The 19,482-nt window shown below is 41.5% G+C and overlaps 1 protein-coding gene across 1 annotated transcript in view; it reads right to left on the bottom strand.

Annotated features, from left to right (window-relative positions):
- Positions 1 to 19,482, bottom strand: part of LOC308473637 (uncharacterized protein) — a 178,742-nt gene that overhangs the window by 82,713 nt on the left and 76,547 nt on the right. The window contains exon 3 of the mRNA XM_080999441.1: positions 4,031 to 4,157. Coding sequence (XP_080855567.1) covers positions 4,031 to 4,157 — 127 coding nt within the window. The remainder of the gene's footprint in view (positions 1 to 4,030; positions 4,158 to 19,482) is intronic.

Here is a 19,482-nt window from a genome sequence, read left to right as displayed (position 1 = left end):
CTAATTAAAATGACAAATGCTATAGAAACCTGAGTGTGAGCTCAGGCTGAAGCATGCAAATTGTGAACATACATGAAAAACAGGCACACTATGTAAATTGTATTAATTAGAATAATTTACACCGCAGAACTTGAATTGAATTTTCTCAGTAAATTGCACTTCCTTGGTGCAGTAATAATTAGAGAGTATACAAAGACATGGCTCCTCCTCTAAAATCTATGCTGCATATAGTACAATTCTTTGTATCTGTGCACAATGTTTGATTTTAATGCCCCCCCCAACCAGACAGCACTGCCCCTGGAAATTCTCACCACTCAGAGAAATGAGGAGCATGTGGAACTATGCACCAGTGTCCTGAACCATCTTGGAGTGAAAGGACTTTAGTACCAGATCACCATGCACTTATCCTCAGGTGGATGAGGAACGGCATGCACAATTACAGGATTTTCCTTATCAATCCAATAGTCAGACAAACTTAGACAGCATCTTAAAAAGTAGAGACATCACCTTGCCAACAAAGGTCCATATAGTAAAAGCTATGGTTTTCCCAGTAGTGATATATGGAAGTGAGAGCTGGACCATAAAGAAGGCTGATCGCCAAAGAATGGATGCTTTTGAATTCTGGTGCTGGAGGAGACTCTTGAGAGTCCCATGGACTGCAAGAAGATCAAACCTATCCATTCTTAAGGAAATCAGACCTGAGTGCTCACTGGAAGGACAGATCCTGAAGCTGAGGCTCCAATACTTTGGCCACCTCATGAGAAGAGAAGACTCCCTGGAAAAGACCCTGATGTTGGGAAAGATTCAGGGCACTAGAAGGGGACGACAGAAGATGAGATGGTTGGATAGTGTTCTTGAAGCTACCAGCATGAGTTTGACTAAACTGCGGGAGGCAGTGGAAGACAGAAGTGCCTGGTGTGCTCTGGTCCATGGGGTCACGAAGAGTCGGACACGACTAAACGACTAAACAACAACAGCAATTGTGCAACGAGTAAAATGCAATTGATCAGCTGTGTTCCAGAGAAGTAGGGATGGATTTGGTTCTCCCCAACATCCTTCCCTGCTGCACAGCTGATCAGCAGTATTTTAGATTTTTAGAAACATCCCCCAAAAAACAAGTTACTTTGTATCAAGGATATGTTTTAGCAAAACATTTCAATTCTTTTGCAGGCTTTAAAGGACAGAATTTGAATCCCATGCCCTGACTCTGGACTAGGGATGCTCACATGAGATCTCACGGGAACTCGGATTGCCCTGTGAGATCATGTGAGAGCATCCTAGAGCCTTCTGGAGCCAGCATGTCGAGCAGGCTTTACCTGGCGAGCGAGGTGGAGAGCTTAAAGGCTCTTTTCTCACCAGGTAACCCCAAGTGGACTCAGTGCAAAAAGAGATTTTTAGTTTTCCATCTAAAAAGGGATGAGGGGTGTGTGTGTGTGTGTGTGTGTGTGTGTGTGTGTGTGTCGACCCTATTCTTATTCTTGTAATTGGTTTTAAATTGCAGATGACCACAATGCCTGGAGACAGTCAGGCCATGTGTCCCAGCAGTGACCACAGGAGACGTGACTGCGGAGAGGACCACAGAGAGAAGAAACGCCATGGTGCATGTCTATCCCATATCGGTCTCCACAGCAGGCACTGTAGAATGATAAAAGCATAGAACCGTAGAGTTGGCATGGACCACAAGCACCATCTAGTTCAACCCCCTGCAATGCAGGGGCGGTGAGCTTTTGCTCGAGTGGCGGTTAGGCATTGGTATTGCTCTGTAGATGGAAGAGGGGAGGTTACACCATCACCTGCCCCACATATTGAGGGGTAGTTCAGTAAAGGATTCCAGGGCATGGCCCTGTCCGAAGCCTAAGGAGGTGAGGGCCTAAGCACACCCCCTAGCGGTGACCCCGGGGGAGTTCCTAGTTGATGTGCATCAGCAGGACTCCCCCTACTGGTGGTTAACTCTTCCCAGACTTCTAGCGGACGGGCTGAAGTCAGATATAGTTGGTTAGGACCAATGCCTAAACCAATACCGCTCATCACCTGTAACCAATAAAAGTTGTGACCTTATTTAGCCCATTAACCTTAATGATTGTGTCATTATTTCCACTGGGGGCGGGGACTCGCCATGCAAAGCCACTTCCACCCTTCGGAGGAGGTGGAGTTATGGGCTTCATGGCCCCACCATGCGCGCGGTGGCTGGAACCCAGCCCCCGCGTGACTGGGCCGTGTCACCTCCTGGCCAGCCAATCGGCTGGCTCTGGGGGTGTGGCCTGCCTTATTTAAAGCAGGACGTGGCCGGGGATCTCCCTCTTTGCCGCTTACCAGCTGTTCCTGCTTTTCCCACCCTCCCACCCTATAAGGTTTTCGTTCTTTGACCTTGAGGACCACAGAGAGAAGAAACGCCATGGTGTATGTCTCTCCAATATCGGTCTCTGCAGCAGGCACTGTAGAATAATAAAATCATAGAACCATAGAGTTGGAATGGACCACAAGCACCATCTAGTTCAACCCCCTGCAAGGCAGGAATCTTTCACCCAAAGTGGCGCTCGAATCAATGGCCCTGAGATCAAGAGTCTCATTCTCTACCACCTGAGCTATCCCAGTAGTCCAACAGTTTGACTTCACCCCCAGAGATACACTCCTGCTATGTCTCCCAAAATAGACAGATGAAACCCATGTTACGAAATTAGTCAGAAATGCAATCAGTAAGTAAATAAATCAAGAGAGGTGGGTTTTGTGATGCAAAATTTCATTGTGCTGTATTTCAGCAAAGAGAGATGCAAAGATCTGCATTTTCCCAGATCTGCGTTTTCGTTCATTGAAATCTGAATGAAAAAAGTTCACAGGTCAACTGCCTAACCACAGAGTGGAACTACAAAATGGTTACTTCCAGGGGTAAGTAAGAAGAGGCTTCACATTCCTGCTGAACACTCCACTGGTTAATAGCCTAATTCAATAAAGCAATTGGTTATAGTAGGAAGCTCAATACAATTAAGATTATAACACTAACAATGAACCCATTTAAATGAAGCTCTGAATGCAATGCAAAGCATTAAAAACTAATATTCATTAAAATAGTTTTTGCACTATTTATACTGAGCACATGGAAAGCATTAATAATTCAGATGTGTATAATGATGTTAAAAACGATGTTCATCTTTACCCCATTTGTTCAGCAGTGCATTTTAATGCATAACCCTGGAAATTATATATGGAAGCAACCCCAAAATGATGAAAAAATCTGTGCTTTAACAGAAATTCATTTCCAATGAACAGAGCTAGCATCAGGAGTTTGCCTATACTTGGACACCTGCTGAGAACCACATCACACTGCCAACCCCAGGAGCATCCTGGCCTCATTTCTCCCTCTCCCTCCACCTCCTCCTCCTCACTGTCACTCCCTGTTCACCTGCCCTGAGTGGCAGTGGCTTCATGGCGACCATAACAACCTTGGAGCTGTCTCAGTGTATTAGCAGCCCAACATATTCTGCAGGACACAGGTATTTTCAAGTGAATGGGAGCCTTGAAGAGCTGAAGTTGGGGCAGGTGTCCTCTGTAACCCCATCGTCAACCACTTCTCAGTGACGCTAAGACTGGGAGTTGCTGTTTCGCTCTGCGAGAGTGGTGGGCTGATTAAAATTGTCAGGCAAACGTGTGGAATCTGATGGATTCCTAAACACTCCTGGTGAGTTTCCTGTCAGCTTGGCTGGCACTCAAATCAAAGCACTGATCAGACCGTAGAATGCACAGGAGCCAACCCCTGGGGGCTTTCCGGGCTTCGGCCCCCACAATAAAATATTTGAGGGGGGTGGGCCCCCACAAAGCTGTTGGGCATTCCTATTCAAATGGTGTGTGTGCACTGCATTGTATGATTGATTTTGCAGGGCAGGGCTTACCTCGGCCCCCACAATATTTTATTCAGGTTGGCACCCCTGGTAGAATGGGTGAGAAGGACATACCCCTCAACTGTCCTGGTTAAACTGAGACATCCTTTTTTTGCGCCAGAGCACAGCAGCCATTTGGGGCACCACAATCTCACCTTGAAAATGCACTTTCCTCTGGGCCACAAACTCACGCAGGCCACATGACTTGCGCAGGAGCACGTCCCCGGCTTTTTGCCTTGGCGCGTTGGAGGGTATGACATGATCACTCCCAAATGTTCTCTTCTGCACTACAAGAGATGAAATGGGTGATACTAGAAAGTCAATGGTACTAAGAACATACGAAGAATCTGTTGCATCAGGCCAGTGTCCCGTTTAGTAGAGCACTGATAACCTTTATCCTCCATAATGGTGGTCATCACTGCTTCTTGCTCAGGATAGTTATGGAGTGAAAGCTCTCTACCATCCCTTGGACCCTGGGCAGTCAGGTTAGATCAAAAGCCAGTAAGTTGTCATATGAACAGTAGAATATTTGTAGAAAATACTTTGTAAAAACTTGTGAAGCTAATATTCATGTGAGTTGGTGCATGTGGCCTAGTACGAGGTCAAAAATAGCACACCCAGTTCTGCAAATAGATCTGCTTGCTATCAGTATAATGGGTGGTGTGCGTTGTTGCACTAAGTGGAGTACAGTGGTACCTCGGGTTAAGTACTTAATTCATTCCGGAGGTCCGTTCTTAACCTGAAACTGTTCTTAACCTGAAGCACCACTTTAGCTAATGGGGCCTCCTGCTGCTGCCGCACCGCCGGATCACGATTTCTGTTCTCATCCTGAAGCAAAGTTCTTAACCCGAGATACTATTTCTGGGTTAGCGGAGTCTGTAACCTGAAGCGTATGTAACCTGAAGCGTATGTAACCCGAGGTACCACTGTACGTGTTCAGGGAATGAGGTTCACTTGTGCAACAGGACTCTCCCACCTAACCCCATGTGCACCCACCATGTTCCCACTAAACCCTCTTCTGGGGTTTCCTTAACCTCCCAGAGCAGATTTAGGTGATGCAGGAAGAGGAATGGGGAGGATGAAATGGGAGAAGCTCCAGGAGCAGACTTCATATAGTGCATGCCACAACTTAGTTGAATCTTGGCCTCTTTTTTAATTCTTAGAAGAAACTTCCATGTTATTTTTATAACAATTATAGTCTGCAAATCGGTTTGCAGAACTGTTTTAAGTAATATGCAGTAATATTTTTAGAACTGTACTAAAAGCAGGAAGAGGAGAAATCAAGATAAGGCAGAAACTAAACAGATTCGCAGCATGCTACTCAGAGAGAGGTCTAATTCAATGGTTCTAATTCAAAGGACATGTGCATACGATGACAGACTAGGAGCAAATCCAACTTGAACACAGCAGGACCTATAACTGAATAAAGTGTGATTAGCCTTGCAGTATACACAGATGAAATCACAATCTTACCTGCTCAGCAGTCTTCTTGGTTCTAAAACAGAGCTTTCCAGATTTTTCACGTTAGTGACACACTTTTTAGACACGCATCATTTTGTGACACAATAATTCAGTTTTACATCATTTTGTGACACAGTAATTCAGTTTTACTAGCAAACTACAGGTTAAACTAACCCCTTTCCAGCCCTGGAAGGAGCGTGGGGAGCATACGTGCAACACACCTACACACCGCAGCCGACACACTAACATGTCACAATGCACAGTTTGGAAAGCTTTGTTCTAAAAAAAGGCTGGCAACTTTTTTTCTCTAGTCTTAAACAAGCATTTTAAAAGACACATGTCACAGCTGTGTAGGAAAGGACCCCTCAGAGCTACAGCACCCTGAGAGAAATGGCTGTGCCATGGGGGGGGGGGGGTAAGTCAATAACTCAACAACTTAATAAATGAGGATGGGAGGAATAAAATGTCTTTCCAAAGAGTCATATTATGCCACAGAGGCAGCTTTTCCTACTATTTTGTCTATATTGCCTTCCTTAAAATCTCTCTTTCGGTGTGGACAAGGCTAAACTACTTTTGATTTTATAGTCCTACATGTAGCAACACAATTCAAAAGCTACAATTCATGGGAAAACAGACTAGTTCCTTGGGTCAACCCCAGGCTGGATTCTATATTCTCTTCTGAATAGCGCTCCCAGTGTAATCTGTTACAATGGCATTTTTGCTAATAGGGTTAGAATTGGGTGCCAGATATGCTCAGTGAATTATTATTCAAATATTCCTCTAAAGAATGCATGTTGTTGCCAAGGTATGGTAATTCATAGCAATTTTATTTAATTACACCCGGTTGTTGCTCAATCCTTTCCATAAATGTGAGGATGCCACAAGTTGTCTGTTATTCTGTTCCACAATTACACCCGCTCCCCCACCCACAAATAAACATATATCACAATCTCCTTGGATAATCATAAATCTCAGCTAATACTCTAGATCTCTTCTCACTGGCCTAATATATCACCATTCCTCCTGGGCTCCTTCCCAGTTTTATATAAATGCCCACATAAGTTGTGCCATCAGGTCTGCACTTGCAGGCAAACATCCAGGCCCCACTCGACTGAATGAACAGGAGGACCCCCAATGCAGTTGAGATGGCTTTTGAAGTGTGCCATCTAAAGGAACCCTTCCTTCAAGACCATGAAGTCCAGTCTAAAACTACCTAGTATTTTCCCATCACTTTTCTTTGTGGAAAAAGTCCAGAGCCTCCCCAGCCACAATCCAATGTTTGATTTGGGTGGATATATTGTGCAAGAGCACAATATTCAACTGTTGCCATTTAACACAATTCATCTGCTTTTTCTGCTCTGTTTTATGAAGGGGAAATCTTACTGGTCAAAGGGCATATGCCAATAACAGTCTATAAGTGCTTCAAAACAGGAATCCCAATGAAAAGCCATCTTGTTTCTGCATGAAAACACTGGTCACATCTCGGTTCTGCTGAGGTCTACTGAAGTTCAAAATTAACACTAACTTTCAACGTTCAGCTTCCATTTCAGGATGGGCTTCAAAATTACCCACTGAATAATATCTCTTGGAGTTTTATGAAGAAGAACCTACAGGGGATGGGGGTAGGCCAAGGTTTTGAAAACGGTATAAGTGCAATTTATTTAGAACAAAAGGCTAAACTAATTGTAAATAATGTGGTGACGGAAGAATTTAGGATAGAAAAAGGGACAAGACAAGGTTGCCCAATTTCCCCATTGCTTTTTATATCGGTCCTGGAGGTTCTGCTGAACATGATTAGAAGGGACCGGTTGGTTAAAGGTATACAGGTCGGAGCCAAACAGTACAAACTGAGAGCATTTGCAGATGACTTAGTAGTGACGTTACAGGAGCCAGAATCTAGTACCAAAAGAGTTTTAGAACTGATTCAAGAATTTGGTCAAGTTGCAGGATTTAAGTTGAATAAGTTAAAGACCAAGGTTTTAGAGAAAAATTTAATACCAATGGAGAGAGAGAGGTTTCAGAATGAGACAGGTTTAACAGTGGTTAAGAAAGTTAAATATTTGGGGATTAACATGACAGCAAAAAATGGGAATTTATTTAAAGACAACTATGAAAAATGCTGGGCTGAAGTGAAAAAAGATTTGGAAATTTGGTCAAATTTGAAGCTTTCACTGCTGGGCCGTATTGCTGCGGTAAAAATGAATGTATTGCCTAGAATGTTGTTTTTGTTTCAAACATTGCAAATTGTGGACAAAATGGACTGTTTCAAGAGGTGGCAGAGAGATATTTCTAAATTTGTCTGGCAGGGCAAGAAGCCTAGAATAAAATTTAAAATATTAACAGATGCAAAGGAAAGAGGTGGATTTGCCCTGCCAGACTTTAAACTTTACTATGAATCAGCAGCTTTCTGCTGGTTGAAAGAATGGTTGCTTCTTGAAAACACTGACATTTTGGATTTAGAAGGTTTTAACAATGTATTTGGATGGCATGCATATCTGTGGTATGATAAGGTCAAAGCGCATAAAGCATTTAAAAACCATATTGTCAGGAAAGCATTGTTTAATGTTTGGATAAGATATAAGGACTTATTGGAAAACAAAACCCCAAGGTGGCTGTCACCGATGGAAGCGAAAGCTCTGAAAAAGCTCAATATGGAGGCCAAATGGCCGAAATATTGGGAAATTTTGGAACAAGATGGAGATAGATTGAAATTGCAGAGTTTTGAGAAATTAAAAAACAAAGTGTGAGACTGGCTTCATTATTATCAGATAATGGAGGCATATAATCTGGATAAGAAAATTGGTTTCCAGGTGGAAAAATCAAAACTAGAAACAGAACTATTAGAACCCAAAACTAAGATTTTGTCAAAGATGTATAACTTGCTGTTGAAATGGAATACTCAGGATGAGACGGTGAAATCTGTTATGATTAAATGGGCACAAGATGTTGGTCATAACATAATGATGGCTGACTGGGAACAGTTATGGACCACAGGAATGAAGTTTCCGGCATGTAATGCCTTAAGAGAGAATATTATGAAAATGATTTACAGGTGGTACATGACCCCAGTCAAGCTTGCAAAAATTTATCATTTGCCCGATAACAAATGTTGGAAATGTAAAGAAACTGAAGGTACATTCTTTCACCTTTGGTGGACGTGCCCAAGGATTAAGGCTTTCTGGGAAATGATATATAATGAACTGAAAAAGGTATTTAAATATACCTTCTTGAAGAAACCAGAGGCCTTTCTCCTGGGCATAGTGGGTCAATTGGTGCTAAAGAAGGATAGAACCTTTTTTATGTATGCCACAACAGCAGCAAGAATACTCATTGCAAAGTATTGGAAGACACAAGATCTACCCACTCTGGAAGAATGGCAGATGAAGCTGATGGACTATATGGAACTGGCAGAAATGACTGGCAGAATCCGAGACCAGAGAGAAGAGTCGGTGGAAGAAGATTGGAAGAAGTTCAAAGATTATCTACAGAAATATTGTAAAATTAATGAATGTTAGAACGATGTTGGATAGAAATTAAGTGGTTTCTAGCTGTAATGCTTTAAGGGAATATGAAAAAGGGGTTGTTAAGAGGTAAAAATCCAACGTTACTATTTTAAGACCAAAGATTAGGATAAACAAAGAGGGTAAGGATTTGCTGAACCAACAAACTGAACTGGAATACAAAAAAGGGAGGTATGAGGAGGTCCAGGAAACAAGCTAAAGAAAAATAAGCAATGGAAAATCTGAGTGTTTTTAATCATTTTTATTTTGTATTTTCTTTTTTCTTTTTCATTTTTTATTGTAATATTTTTAAAAAATCCTAATAAATATCTTATAAAAACAAAAAAAAACAAAATTACCCACTGAACCCCTTGCCCAAGCCGTTTTATAAGACGTTGGTCTTATAAACACCCACAACAGTGTACACAAAAGTTGTGAACAGATCCTGCCAAATGGATGCGTCCCAGTACTTGATGTTTTTCTTCCATTTTTTAACTAGCCAAATGCCCATTATTGGGATGGGTAAGAATAGGAGGGTAGTGAGGGGTAGACTGCATTCTTAGCACACGGTGACACATTGTAAGTTCCTGCAGGATCCTGCCAGTGAGGAAAAAGAAGCTCAGTGGCTAAGTGGAGGCATGTTTTATCTTCATTGTGATAATGTTTCCAAGTTTAGCCCTGACTCCCCACCATCAAAAAAAGAAGTTCATGGCAGCCATTCCCTTGTACTGCAACTTTGGGCTGGAAATGAAATCTTCTCCATTCTCCCCATGATCCCATTCACTGAGAATCAAGCCTGCTCCTCTCTGCCTCACCCTAAATACGTTCTCTTGGGCCCATTTTTCTGATGGTGAAATAAAGAACAGCTGGGTCATCTCAGATGAGAAAAATATAATGTAACTTGCTAGCCAAGCAGCATGTCCTTATGCATGTTTACATGGAAGTAAGTTCCACTGAGTTCAGAGGCATTTACTCCAGGGTAAAGTTACACAGGGCTGTAGCCTGCAATTTGAAGCACCCTAAGATTAGTGAAGAGGTTGGTTGATTCGTCATTGGGTTCAGCATCATCTTATTTGAAGGGGAGGTGTCTTCTGGATTGGTTCTGGTGAACAGCAATATCACCAGAACATTATCAATATTAAACATTATCAAGTACAATGTGACTTGAGCCTCCACCTTCTTAAACCCTCCTAATGCTCTCCTTGGTGTGGGAGGTTTTCCCCTTTGCAAATTGGCCGTGAGAATCTAAACTATATTAAATGAACAAGTACCAAAGAGAAGAAGGAACATAAATTTTGTTTGAACCACAAATTGCCTGCCACAAAAATATCCATACTCAAGGAGCAGCTGGCAAAAATATCCAAGCATGAAAGGACAAACTAAGGACTAAGGGCCTGTGCTTATTGTTCTATGTTGGGAAGTAGCTAGCCTTCTATATGCAGAGGTAGGTAGGTAGGTAGGTAGGTAGGTAGGTACATAGGTATGTAGGTAGATGAGAGAGAGAGAGAGAGAGAGAGAGAGAGAGAGAGAGATGATAGATAGATAGATGATAGATAGATAGATAGATGATAGATAGATAGATGATAGATAGACAGACAGATAGATAGATAGATATGATAGATAGATTAGATAGATATAGATAGATAGATGATAGATAGATAGATGATAGATAGATAGATAGATGATAGATAGATAGATAGATAGATAGATAGATAGATAGATGATAGATAGATAGATAGATAGATAGATAGATAGATAGATAGATATAGATAGATGATAGATAGATAGATAGATAGATAGATAGATAGATAGATAGATAGATGATAGATAGATAGATGATAGATAGATAGATAGATAGATAGATAGATGATAGATAGATAGATAGATAGATAGATAGATAGATAGATAGCTGGATAGATATAGATAGATAGATATAGATGATAGATGATTGATAGATAGATAGATAGATAGATGATAGATAGATAGATAGATACAGATAGATGATTGATAAATAGATATAGATAGATGTGTGTATTGCATCCAACACGCACAAACACAGGGAGTCTCAACAGCCACTTGATCTTGCTGTTTCTACAGACTAGTCCTTAATTCTAAGTGGCAGCACTGGTAACAGCTGTGGTGCTTTTGAATTACTCCCAATGTCACTCCTGTACTTAGCTTGGAATATTTACAACTGTATGCTGTCCCGCCATGCCTTCAAATGCTCCTCCAAGGTGATTTTAAAAAGAAAACAAACCGAAGCAACAGCTTCTATTTTTGAATTGATGAGGACTAATGGGATCCTCACAATCACAGAATCTTCTCTTCTTCTCCTCTCCCCCCATCGTTAAAAAAAACCCTTTTGTATTATCCAATCATGGAATGTCGCAGCAGAAAATCTCACCTTTATTCATTATTTCATTCAATATAAGTGGATATTCTGACTAGCCTTTACCAGCTATCCGATTTCTCACAAAAGAGGCATTTGCCAGGTGAAAGATGGATATTCTGTGAAATATTCTACTTGTCATCACTTTTTGTCCTTTTATCTCAGGCTGAGACACCCTTTGACAGATAAGTTCAGTCATGGGGAGGGGGGCAGACAGAGATGCCTGTCTCAAAGGCGAGCTCACACTGCTCCCGTGTGGTTTCTGTGAAGAAGCAGCAGACAGGAGGAGCAGGATGGAAAAAGAAAAAGGTAAGCGGCTTGAATAGGTGGAGGGCAGGGAAGCAATACGGACTGTCTGCTCTAGAGTGAAGACTGCCCAAGGTGATGGTTCAGCCTCCCTCTTCATGAAGCGTGTTTTTGACAAAAAAGAAAGAAGCAACAGCAGCAGTAAAGGTATAGACCTTGTTTGACACCGTGTATGTGTCACAACAGAACTTCTAAATTAGCAATCAGCAAACACCTGGCAATTAATAAATGCAAAACTGCTATTACATAGATAGAGGCATTAAAAAAAACAACAACACAGATTTAAAATCTGGAGAGCTGTCAGCTTAAGAGGTATGTGGAGAAGATGAAAACGGTCGGCAGCGGCGAATTGGCGGAGGTGGTTCCAGCTCGGATGTGGGGAAGAGGATTCTGAGCGATGCTTTCGACACTGCAATACAAGGACCGTTTGCAATGTATGGCTATAATGCAAGCAGCAGCCTTATGCTAAATCAAATCCCTGGTCCACCTAGCTCAGTAGATGGAGAGCAGCACCTCTCCAGGGTCTTGAGCACAGATCGTTCTCAGTCCTGGAAATGTCTTTGTTGGTGGTTGCCTAGAATTGACCCTTCTAGTAGCAGATAGGATGGTGGAGGGAGCAGCAGTGCTCACCTGATCTCAGTCAGCTGAGTTGATGCTGCTTCCTGGGAAGGAGGGAGGTGGAAGGGAAGCTGGGCATGATGCAAATGCACCAGAAGGTGTTCTGGATTGGCTACACTGGTGTGCTTGTACCAGGCCCACCTCCCTGCTGCTGCTTCTTCCTTCTCCCTCTCCTTTCCAGTAAGCAACAGCATCTTAGCTGCTAGGAGCTCAGGTGAGTAGCACATGCCATCCACTAATGGTGTTCAAAGCTTGTGCTCTACTGTGGGATTTTTGCCCTTCTCGAGTATTCCTCAATTGCGAAAGTATTTATATCTTTGGCAATCGTTCACAGCCGAGTAAGATTGTCTTCCATAAACACAGTTTTAACAATGAGTCCGTAAGTGACTGTGGGGCCAATTCTGGACCCACACGTCCTTCCACAATGGGGACATTGGTTTCCGGGCAGGAGTTGATCACGGTGTGGATTTGCCAAGCATGCCTTCCTCCTAGCATGTTTCTCCCTTGTGTCCTTAGTTTGAGTGTCTTCAAAGCCCATGACACCTTTGGTCAAGGCTGTTCTCCAACTGGAGCGCTCGCAGGCCAGTGCTTCCCAGTTGCCAGTGTTTATACTACCTTTTTTTAGATTTGCCTTGAGAAAGTCTTTAAACCTCTTTTGTTGACCACCAGCATTACGCTATACATATATATATATATATATATATATATATATATATATATAATGTATATACTACCAATTGATACAATAGCTCTGTACTGCACAGCAATATATACAATAAAGTATAACACACAATAAAAAGAGGTCGAAGTGGTTAAAACGATTGGCTGATTAAAAAATGCAAATAGTTGCACAGGCCTGTCTACATAAAAAGGTATTCAAGGAAACAGAAGAGAAAAGTTGTGCAAGCAGAGCTTTGTCCACGTTGGTGCCCTGACTTTGGAACTCCCTCTCTGGGGAACTGTGCTTGCCCCCTACGCTGCTGTCATTGAGACAGGTACTGAAGGCATTTTTTGTTCACGTAGACATTTGGCTCCTGAATAGAAGCTGGTATCAGCCGTTGTAGTGACATGCTTAAATGGTATAAATGTAATTTATTTATTGTTTAGATTCAACTCTTGTTTGTCTGCAGTTTCAATGCAGGGCTCTGGAAAAGTCCAGATCCCTCTACCTCTGTTCTCCATCTGCAAAATGAAAGTGATCATATTCTGCCTGGTTAGGGTTGTTGTGAGGTCAAAGGGAAAGTGTAAAGCATTTTGCATACAAAAAAAATTCATAGGTCTACGTGGGAAAATATAAATATGAGCATCTTACCAAAGGCTATTTACAACATAATCCTGTACAGGAAAGCTCAGCACTTATATATCACTGCCTTTAAATATTCCAACTAAGTGTGAATAGAAGTGAAGCCTTAATATCATTGTTCTGTCTCTTGGATCTCCAATAATTTTCCTACTTTCAGATTTTTACAAAACAGACAATATAAGATACAGTGAATTCAATGTTTAAAACAAGATGCCTTGTATATGATTTGGTATTCCTTTGTGACATTTACAGTGCAACCATTATTTTGAAGACAACCCTCATCACAAATCTGGCAAATTTGGAACTATCCCTGATGATCTGATAAAGTTGATCACCTTTACATGGACTGTGTTATTTTAACTCATGTAAAATTACTCATTCCACAAGTCTATTTTATAGTTTTGTTTCTCACTTTTTAATTTTTGTCTGTTGTCATAATTGTTCTCTCTCTTTTATATATATTATAAAATGAAATAATAATAATAAACTTTACTCAAAAAAATCCCAAGATACCTTTTCAACCAAACTTTCATTTACATTATTCAAATCAAACTTTTACAACAGTTAGGGTCATTTTGGATTAAAACACACATACCAAGAACACAGTTTTTATTTAATTGATTTATAATTGATATTTTATTGTGTGATTTTGTATTTTAAAATTTGCATGCTACCTTGGGGGCTTTTGGAATAACAACAAGCTTTAACATCACATAAGGGAAAATTTATGAGAAATGCAAAAAGCAGGAGATTAAATGTTCCTTTTGGGGGGTATTCTGGAAGTTTAGAGTGAACTGATGTTCCAGAAAATGTGACACAGACTGCTTCCAAATTACAGGGATGGAAGAGAGATTTGATTCAATTCATGTTTAAAGGTGAACCTACAAAATTTATACACCCCAAAGCAATTTGCAAACCAAAATGCAGCCATCCTTTGGAATCCACACTTAACCAAATTTTGAAATGCAGATCTCCAATGAAACAGTGGTTACAAGATTATGTATACCATATTGAGAGAAAGTGTGCATAAGAATGATCATATATTAGTGAAAATAACATATTAATGAATTGTAGATGTCTTGCATGCTTATTTTCAAGAGTATAATGTATTAATGTATTCAATGTATAATGTATTTATGTTTAGATTTTTAAATATAAACCTATTTTAAATATAATATTTTATTTTTATTTTAAATATAAACCTATTTAATTTTAAATATAACATGCTTTAAATATAAAATGTTTATATTTTTAATTATGTTGTGAGTCACTTGGAGATCTTCTGGTAACAAATGAATAACAATAACTAACATTAAATGCCAGCAAAATATATAAGAATCAGTCAAATCTGCATACAGAAATGTGTCGACTGGGAGAAATTTGCACTAAAATGTTGATGGATTGTCACAAGGCTTTTTAAAATCACAAATTGCTGCAGAAACATGGAGAACCGAAAAGAAGTCTGGGGGAAGTGAGAAGCCCAGAGAACCAAAATTGACCAATCTGTCTATCCCTGATTTCATGTGCTCACATAGGAACATGGGAAGTTGCCTTAAACTGTGTCACTATAGTGTCTCAGACCATTGGCACATTTTGCTCACTGACTGACAATAGCTCTCCAGAACTTCAAGTGGGACATTTCCTGCTCTTTCGGGTGCAGACCTGAGACCTTCTGCATGCAAAGCCCCTCCCAGCCCCATGTTCCATCCTGGGGTGCCAGCAGTTGGCCCTGTACTAATGCCCGCCAACTGTGGTGGCTGCCAGGGAATAGTGTATTGGATGTAGAAGAGACTGCATAATTCCAACTGTATAATATAACAGATTGAGGTTGAATCCTGACAAGACAGAAGTACTGTTTTTGGAGAACAGGAGGTGGGCGGGTGTGGAGGACTCCCTGGTCCTGAATGGGGTAACAGTGCCCCTGAAGGTGCGCAGCCTAGGAGTCATTCTGGACTCACAGCTGTCCATGGAGGCACAGGTTAATTCTGTGTCCAGGGCAGCTGTCTACCAGCTCCATCTGGTACACAGGCTGAGACCCTATCTGCCCGCGAACTGTCTCGCCAGAGTGCTGCATGCTCTGGTTATCTCTCGCTTGGACTACTGCAATGCGCTTTGTGTGGGGCTACCTTTGAAGGTGACCCGGAAACTACAACTAATCCAGAATGCGGCAGCCACACTGGTGACTGGGAGCGGCCGCCGAGACCATATAACACTGGTCTTGAAAGACCTACACTGGTTCCCAGTACATTTCCGAGCACAATTCAAAGTGTTGGTGCTTACCTTTAAAGCCCTAAACAGCCTCGGTCCAATATACCTGAAGGAGCGTCTCCACCTCCATTGTTCTGCCCGGACACTGAGGTCCAGCGCCGAGGGCCTTCTGGCGGTTCCCTCGCTGCGAGAAGCCAAGTTACAGGGAACCAGGCAGAGGGCCTTCTCAGTAGTGGCGCCCGCCCTGTGGAACGCCCTCCTACCAGATGTCAAAGAGAAAAACAACTACCAGACTTTTAGAAGACATCTGAAGGCAGACCTGCTTAGGGAAGCTTTTAATGTTTGACGGACTATTGTATTTTAATATTCTGCTGGAAGCTGCCCAAAGTGGCTGGAGAAGCCCAGCCAGATTGATGGGGTATAAATAATAAATTATTTATGTTATTATTATTATATATGTTGTTATTATTATTATTATTATTATTATTATTATTATTATAGCACCTGAAAATGAAAAGGGGGCAATGTAATGGGGTCAATCATAGTTCTATTTCAGTACTATTGATGCACATGATCCTCTTGCATTGAAGCAGCAGCATCTCATGACGACATTTTGGAAATCTTTCAGTGAAGCCTGGTCAGTGATACAGAACACTTTGGAACTCCTGGGATCTTCCCTGAAACCACCATATTTTGTTAAGTCCTTGCAAAGCTGAGACCCTGGAAAACTGACTCCACCAGATTATGAATGAAGGGGGAATGAGTCAGTAGACATCAACTCCAAAATGAAGGGCCCTCAATCTTCTCCTTCATCTTTTTTAACTTCCCCTGCACTCACTCATTTGCAAGGATTGGGAAGAGTGAAACAGAGTTTTTGGTCCCTGCAGCTAATCCCAAATCTCTTCTAATGATAGAATGTTCTAGAGAAAGTTCTTTCTCAACTTTCCCTTGGGTTCCCAGATGTTGGACTACAACTCCCATCATTCCTAGCCAGCATGGCTAGCCTGGCCAGTGGTCAGGGGTGATGGGAGTTGTAGCTCAAGAACATCCCAAGTTTGAGAAAAGATGCTCTAGAAGATACTAAACACCATACAGTGGTAACTTGGTTTAAGAACAGCTTAGTTTATGAACAACTTGGATTCTTGGGCCCTCTCGGTAGTGGCACCCACCCTGTGGAATGCCCTCCCACCAGATGTCAAAGAGAACAACAACTACCAGACTTTTAGAAGACATCTGAAGGCAGCCCTGTTTAGGGAGCTTTGAATGTTTGACAGACTACTGTATTTTAATATTTTGTTGGAAGCCCTCCAGAGTGGCTGGGGAAACCCACCCAGATGGGTGGGGTATAAATAATAAATTTATTATTATTATTATTAAGAATGCTGCAATCCCAGAAGTAGCTGTTTTGGTTTCTGAACTTTGCCTTGGAAGCAGAACATGTTCCGCTTCCTGTTGAGTGTGTTACATTTGTTAATTGAGTCCCCCGCTGCTATGGGAAAGCACGCCTTGGTTTAAGAACACTTTGGTTTAAGAACGGACTTCCAGAATGGATTAAGTTTGTAAACCAAGGTACCACTGTACATCTTTACACAGAACTGAAAAAATGAATCCATTTTTAAAATATTCAAAAAAATGAATCCAATTTAAAATATTCAAAATGTTGTTCCCTGTTTCCCATCCAGCAGAGATATCACCCTACTTCTTCTATCTGAAATTTATTTTAAAATTTCATTAACAATAGTGTGGAAGTTTTGTTGCATATGTTCATTTGTGTCTTTCATATTCTTTGCTTTAAAAAACACATTATAGATGTACATAGCCATTCTGACATAGGACATACTATATATTTAAGTAAACAAACATGTAGGCCAATAGTTTCCTGTGTGTGTTGTTGTTGTTGTTTTCAATAGTATACAATATCAGAATCCCACAGAGAGCAGAGTTCTTAGAAAATGCCAGTAGACTGACAGCTCATTAGGAATAAAGCTAACAGGTTCAGTGCAAGGAGACTGGAAGAAAGAGCTTGTGGAATAAGTCTCTGGCCTGTGTTTGCTTAAGCCTTATCAAAAAGCAGAAATGAGAGCAGTCTTGATTTTACAACAAAAATAAATGTAAGGATCTGAAAGACAAGCAGTTAGGAAAAAAAGAAGTCAGGATTGATAAATGTGGGGAGAGAATCAGTCACCAAACCAATCACTTATTCCCATAGTTTAAATTAGACCTGATCCCCAGCAACACCTCAGCCCAGCAAGAAAAAATGGAAGATATGGAAGAAGGGCTTGAGAGCATTTGAGCATTGTGATGCTCACTCAGGCTACACTAGACCAGCTGGAAATATTTTTTTGATGTGGGTGGGGATTTGGTCTAAACCACTGAGCCTTGAGCTTGCCAATCAGAAGGTCGGCGGTTCGAATCCTCACGACGGGGTGAGCTCCTGTTGTTCGGTCCCAGCTCCTGCCAACCTAGCAGTTTGAAAGCACACCAAAAAGTGCAACTAGATAAATAGGTACCACTGTGGTAGGAAGGTAAATGGTGTTTCTGTGCGCTGCTCTGGTTTGCCAGAAGCGGCTTAGTCATGCTGGCCACATAACCCAGAAGCTGTCTGCGGACAAATGCCAGCTCCCTCGGCCAGTAAAGCGAGATGAGCGCCGCAACACCAGAGTCATCCGCGACTGGACTTAACAGTCAGGGGGCCCTATACCTTTACCTTTACCTTTAGATCATCAGAAAACCCCTTTTACAAGAGGGACCTTAACATTTTTTGTGCACCATTATGCAAGGTGAGGTTGCCTGATTTAGCTCACGAATTTTGGGATGCACTGAAGGGCATCAAATTGTCAAAGTTGCTGGTAGGTTTTTACTAACACGCGAAGCTCCACTTGGATGTTATGCCTCAGGTGCTTGTTCTTTCCTTTTGGGCGGGTGGAGAAGTGGGGGGTGCACAACACTTTCTGGACAATCTATCTGTCCTTTTGTCTTAGACTCACATCTGGAGGCTCAGACAATTGCTTCCTCAAGTCAAGGAGGCTAATTCGTCATGACAAAGTTTCAGAATCTGTGGACTAGGGCATAATGGGCACATAGTTTATAGGTTCAAATAGTTAGCAAGCAGAACTATGAAGCAACTGAATGGCCTGGAAAGAGGCGTTATGGTGCATCAGGCAAATCCTCCCAAGTTCACATAATTATTGACCCGAGACATCACAATGATTCCTCCAGAGCCATGAAGGTCAAATTGTGTTAATCCCATTGCCACCACAAATGATCTGGTATCAAGCAAAATAAGGCGCATATTATACGAGACAGGTGAAGCATGCCCATTGCTTAGGGCCATGAAGTGCATTTTAGTCTCAGATTTATTATTTGGGGGGGGAGCTTTAAAAGGAATTTCTTTCTTAAAAAGAGAGAATGCCTGCACACACATAAAAAAATAATTAGCCTTTTTCATCCAACTCTGGTTGCAACTCAAAAGGGTGCTCTCAGAACCGTTCCCACAGAAACACGGGGGAAATGAATAGAGGCAGAGAAGGGACAGTGTATCGTGTCCCAAATCAGAAGTTCTCTCCAATTGTCTTTGACACACAAGATTCTTCTCGGGGCCCAGTATCTAAACTTTATCTGCAGCTATCCTTTCATTTAACCTTCATTAGTTGTTTCGGATAGAGCTCCCCACCAAAGCGATGAATGAACTCAAAAGAGCTAAAAGCATTAACCGACCAATTCCTGCAGGATTAATCATACAGGTCAATGTGATTTTTTTAAAAACTTCAGTCTATTCACTTCAATGGCATTTCTTTTCTTTTCCTGCTCTGTACCAAGCTG

The sequence above is a fragment of the Podarcis pityusensis genome, assembly GCF_964106645.2.
Source record: "Podarcis pityusensis genome assembly, chromosome: 3".
Classification (NCBI taxonomy): domain Eukaryota; kingdom Metazoa; phylum Chordata; class Lepidosauria; order Squamata; family Lacertidae; genus Podarcis; species Podarcis pityusensis.
Note: the sequence above shows the minus strand (reverse complement) of the source record. Positions and strands in the feature narration are given on the sequence as shown.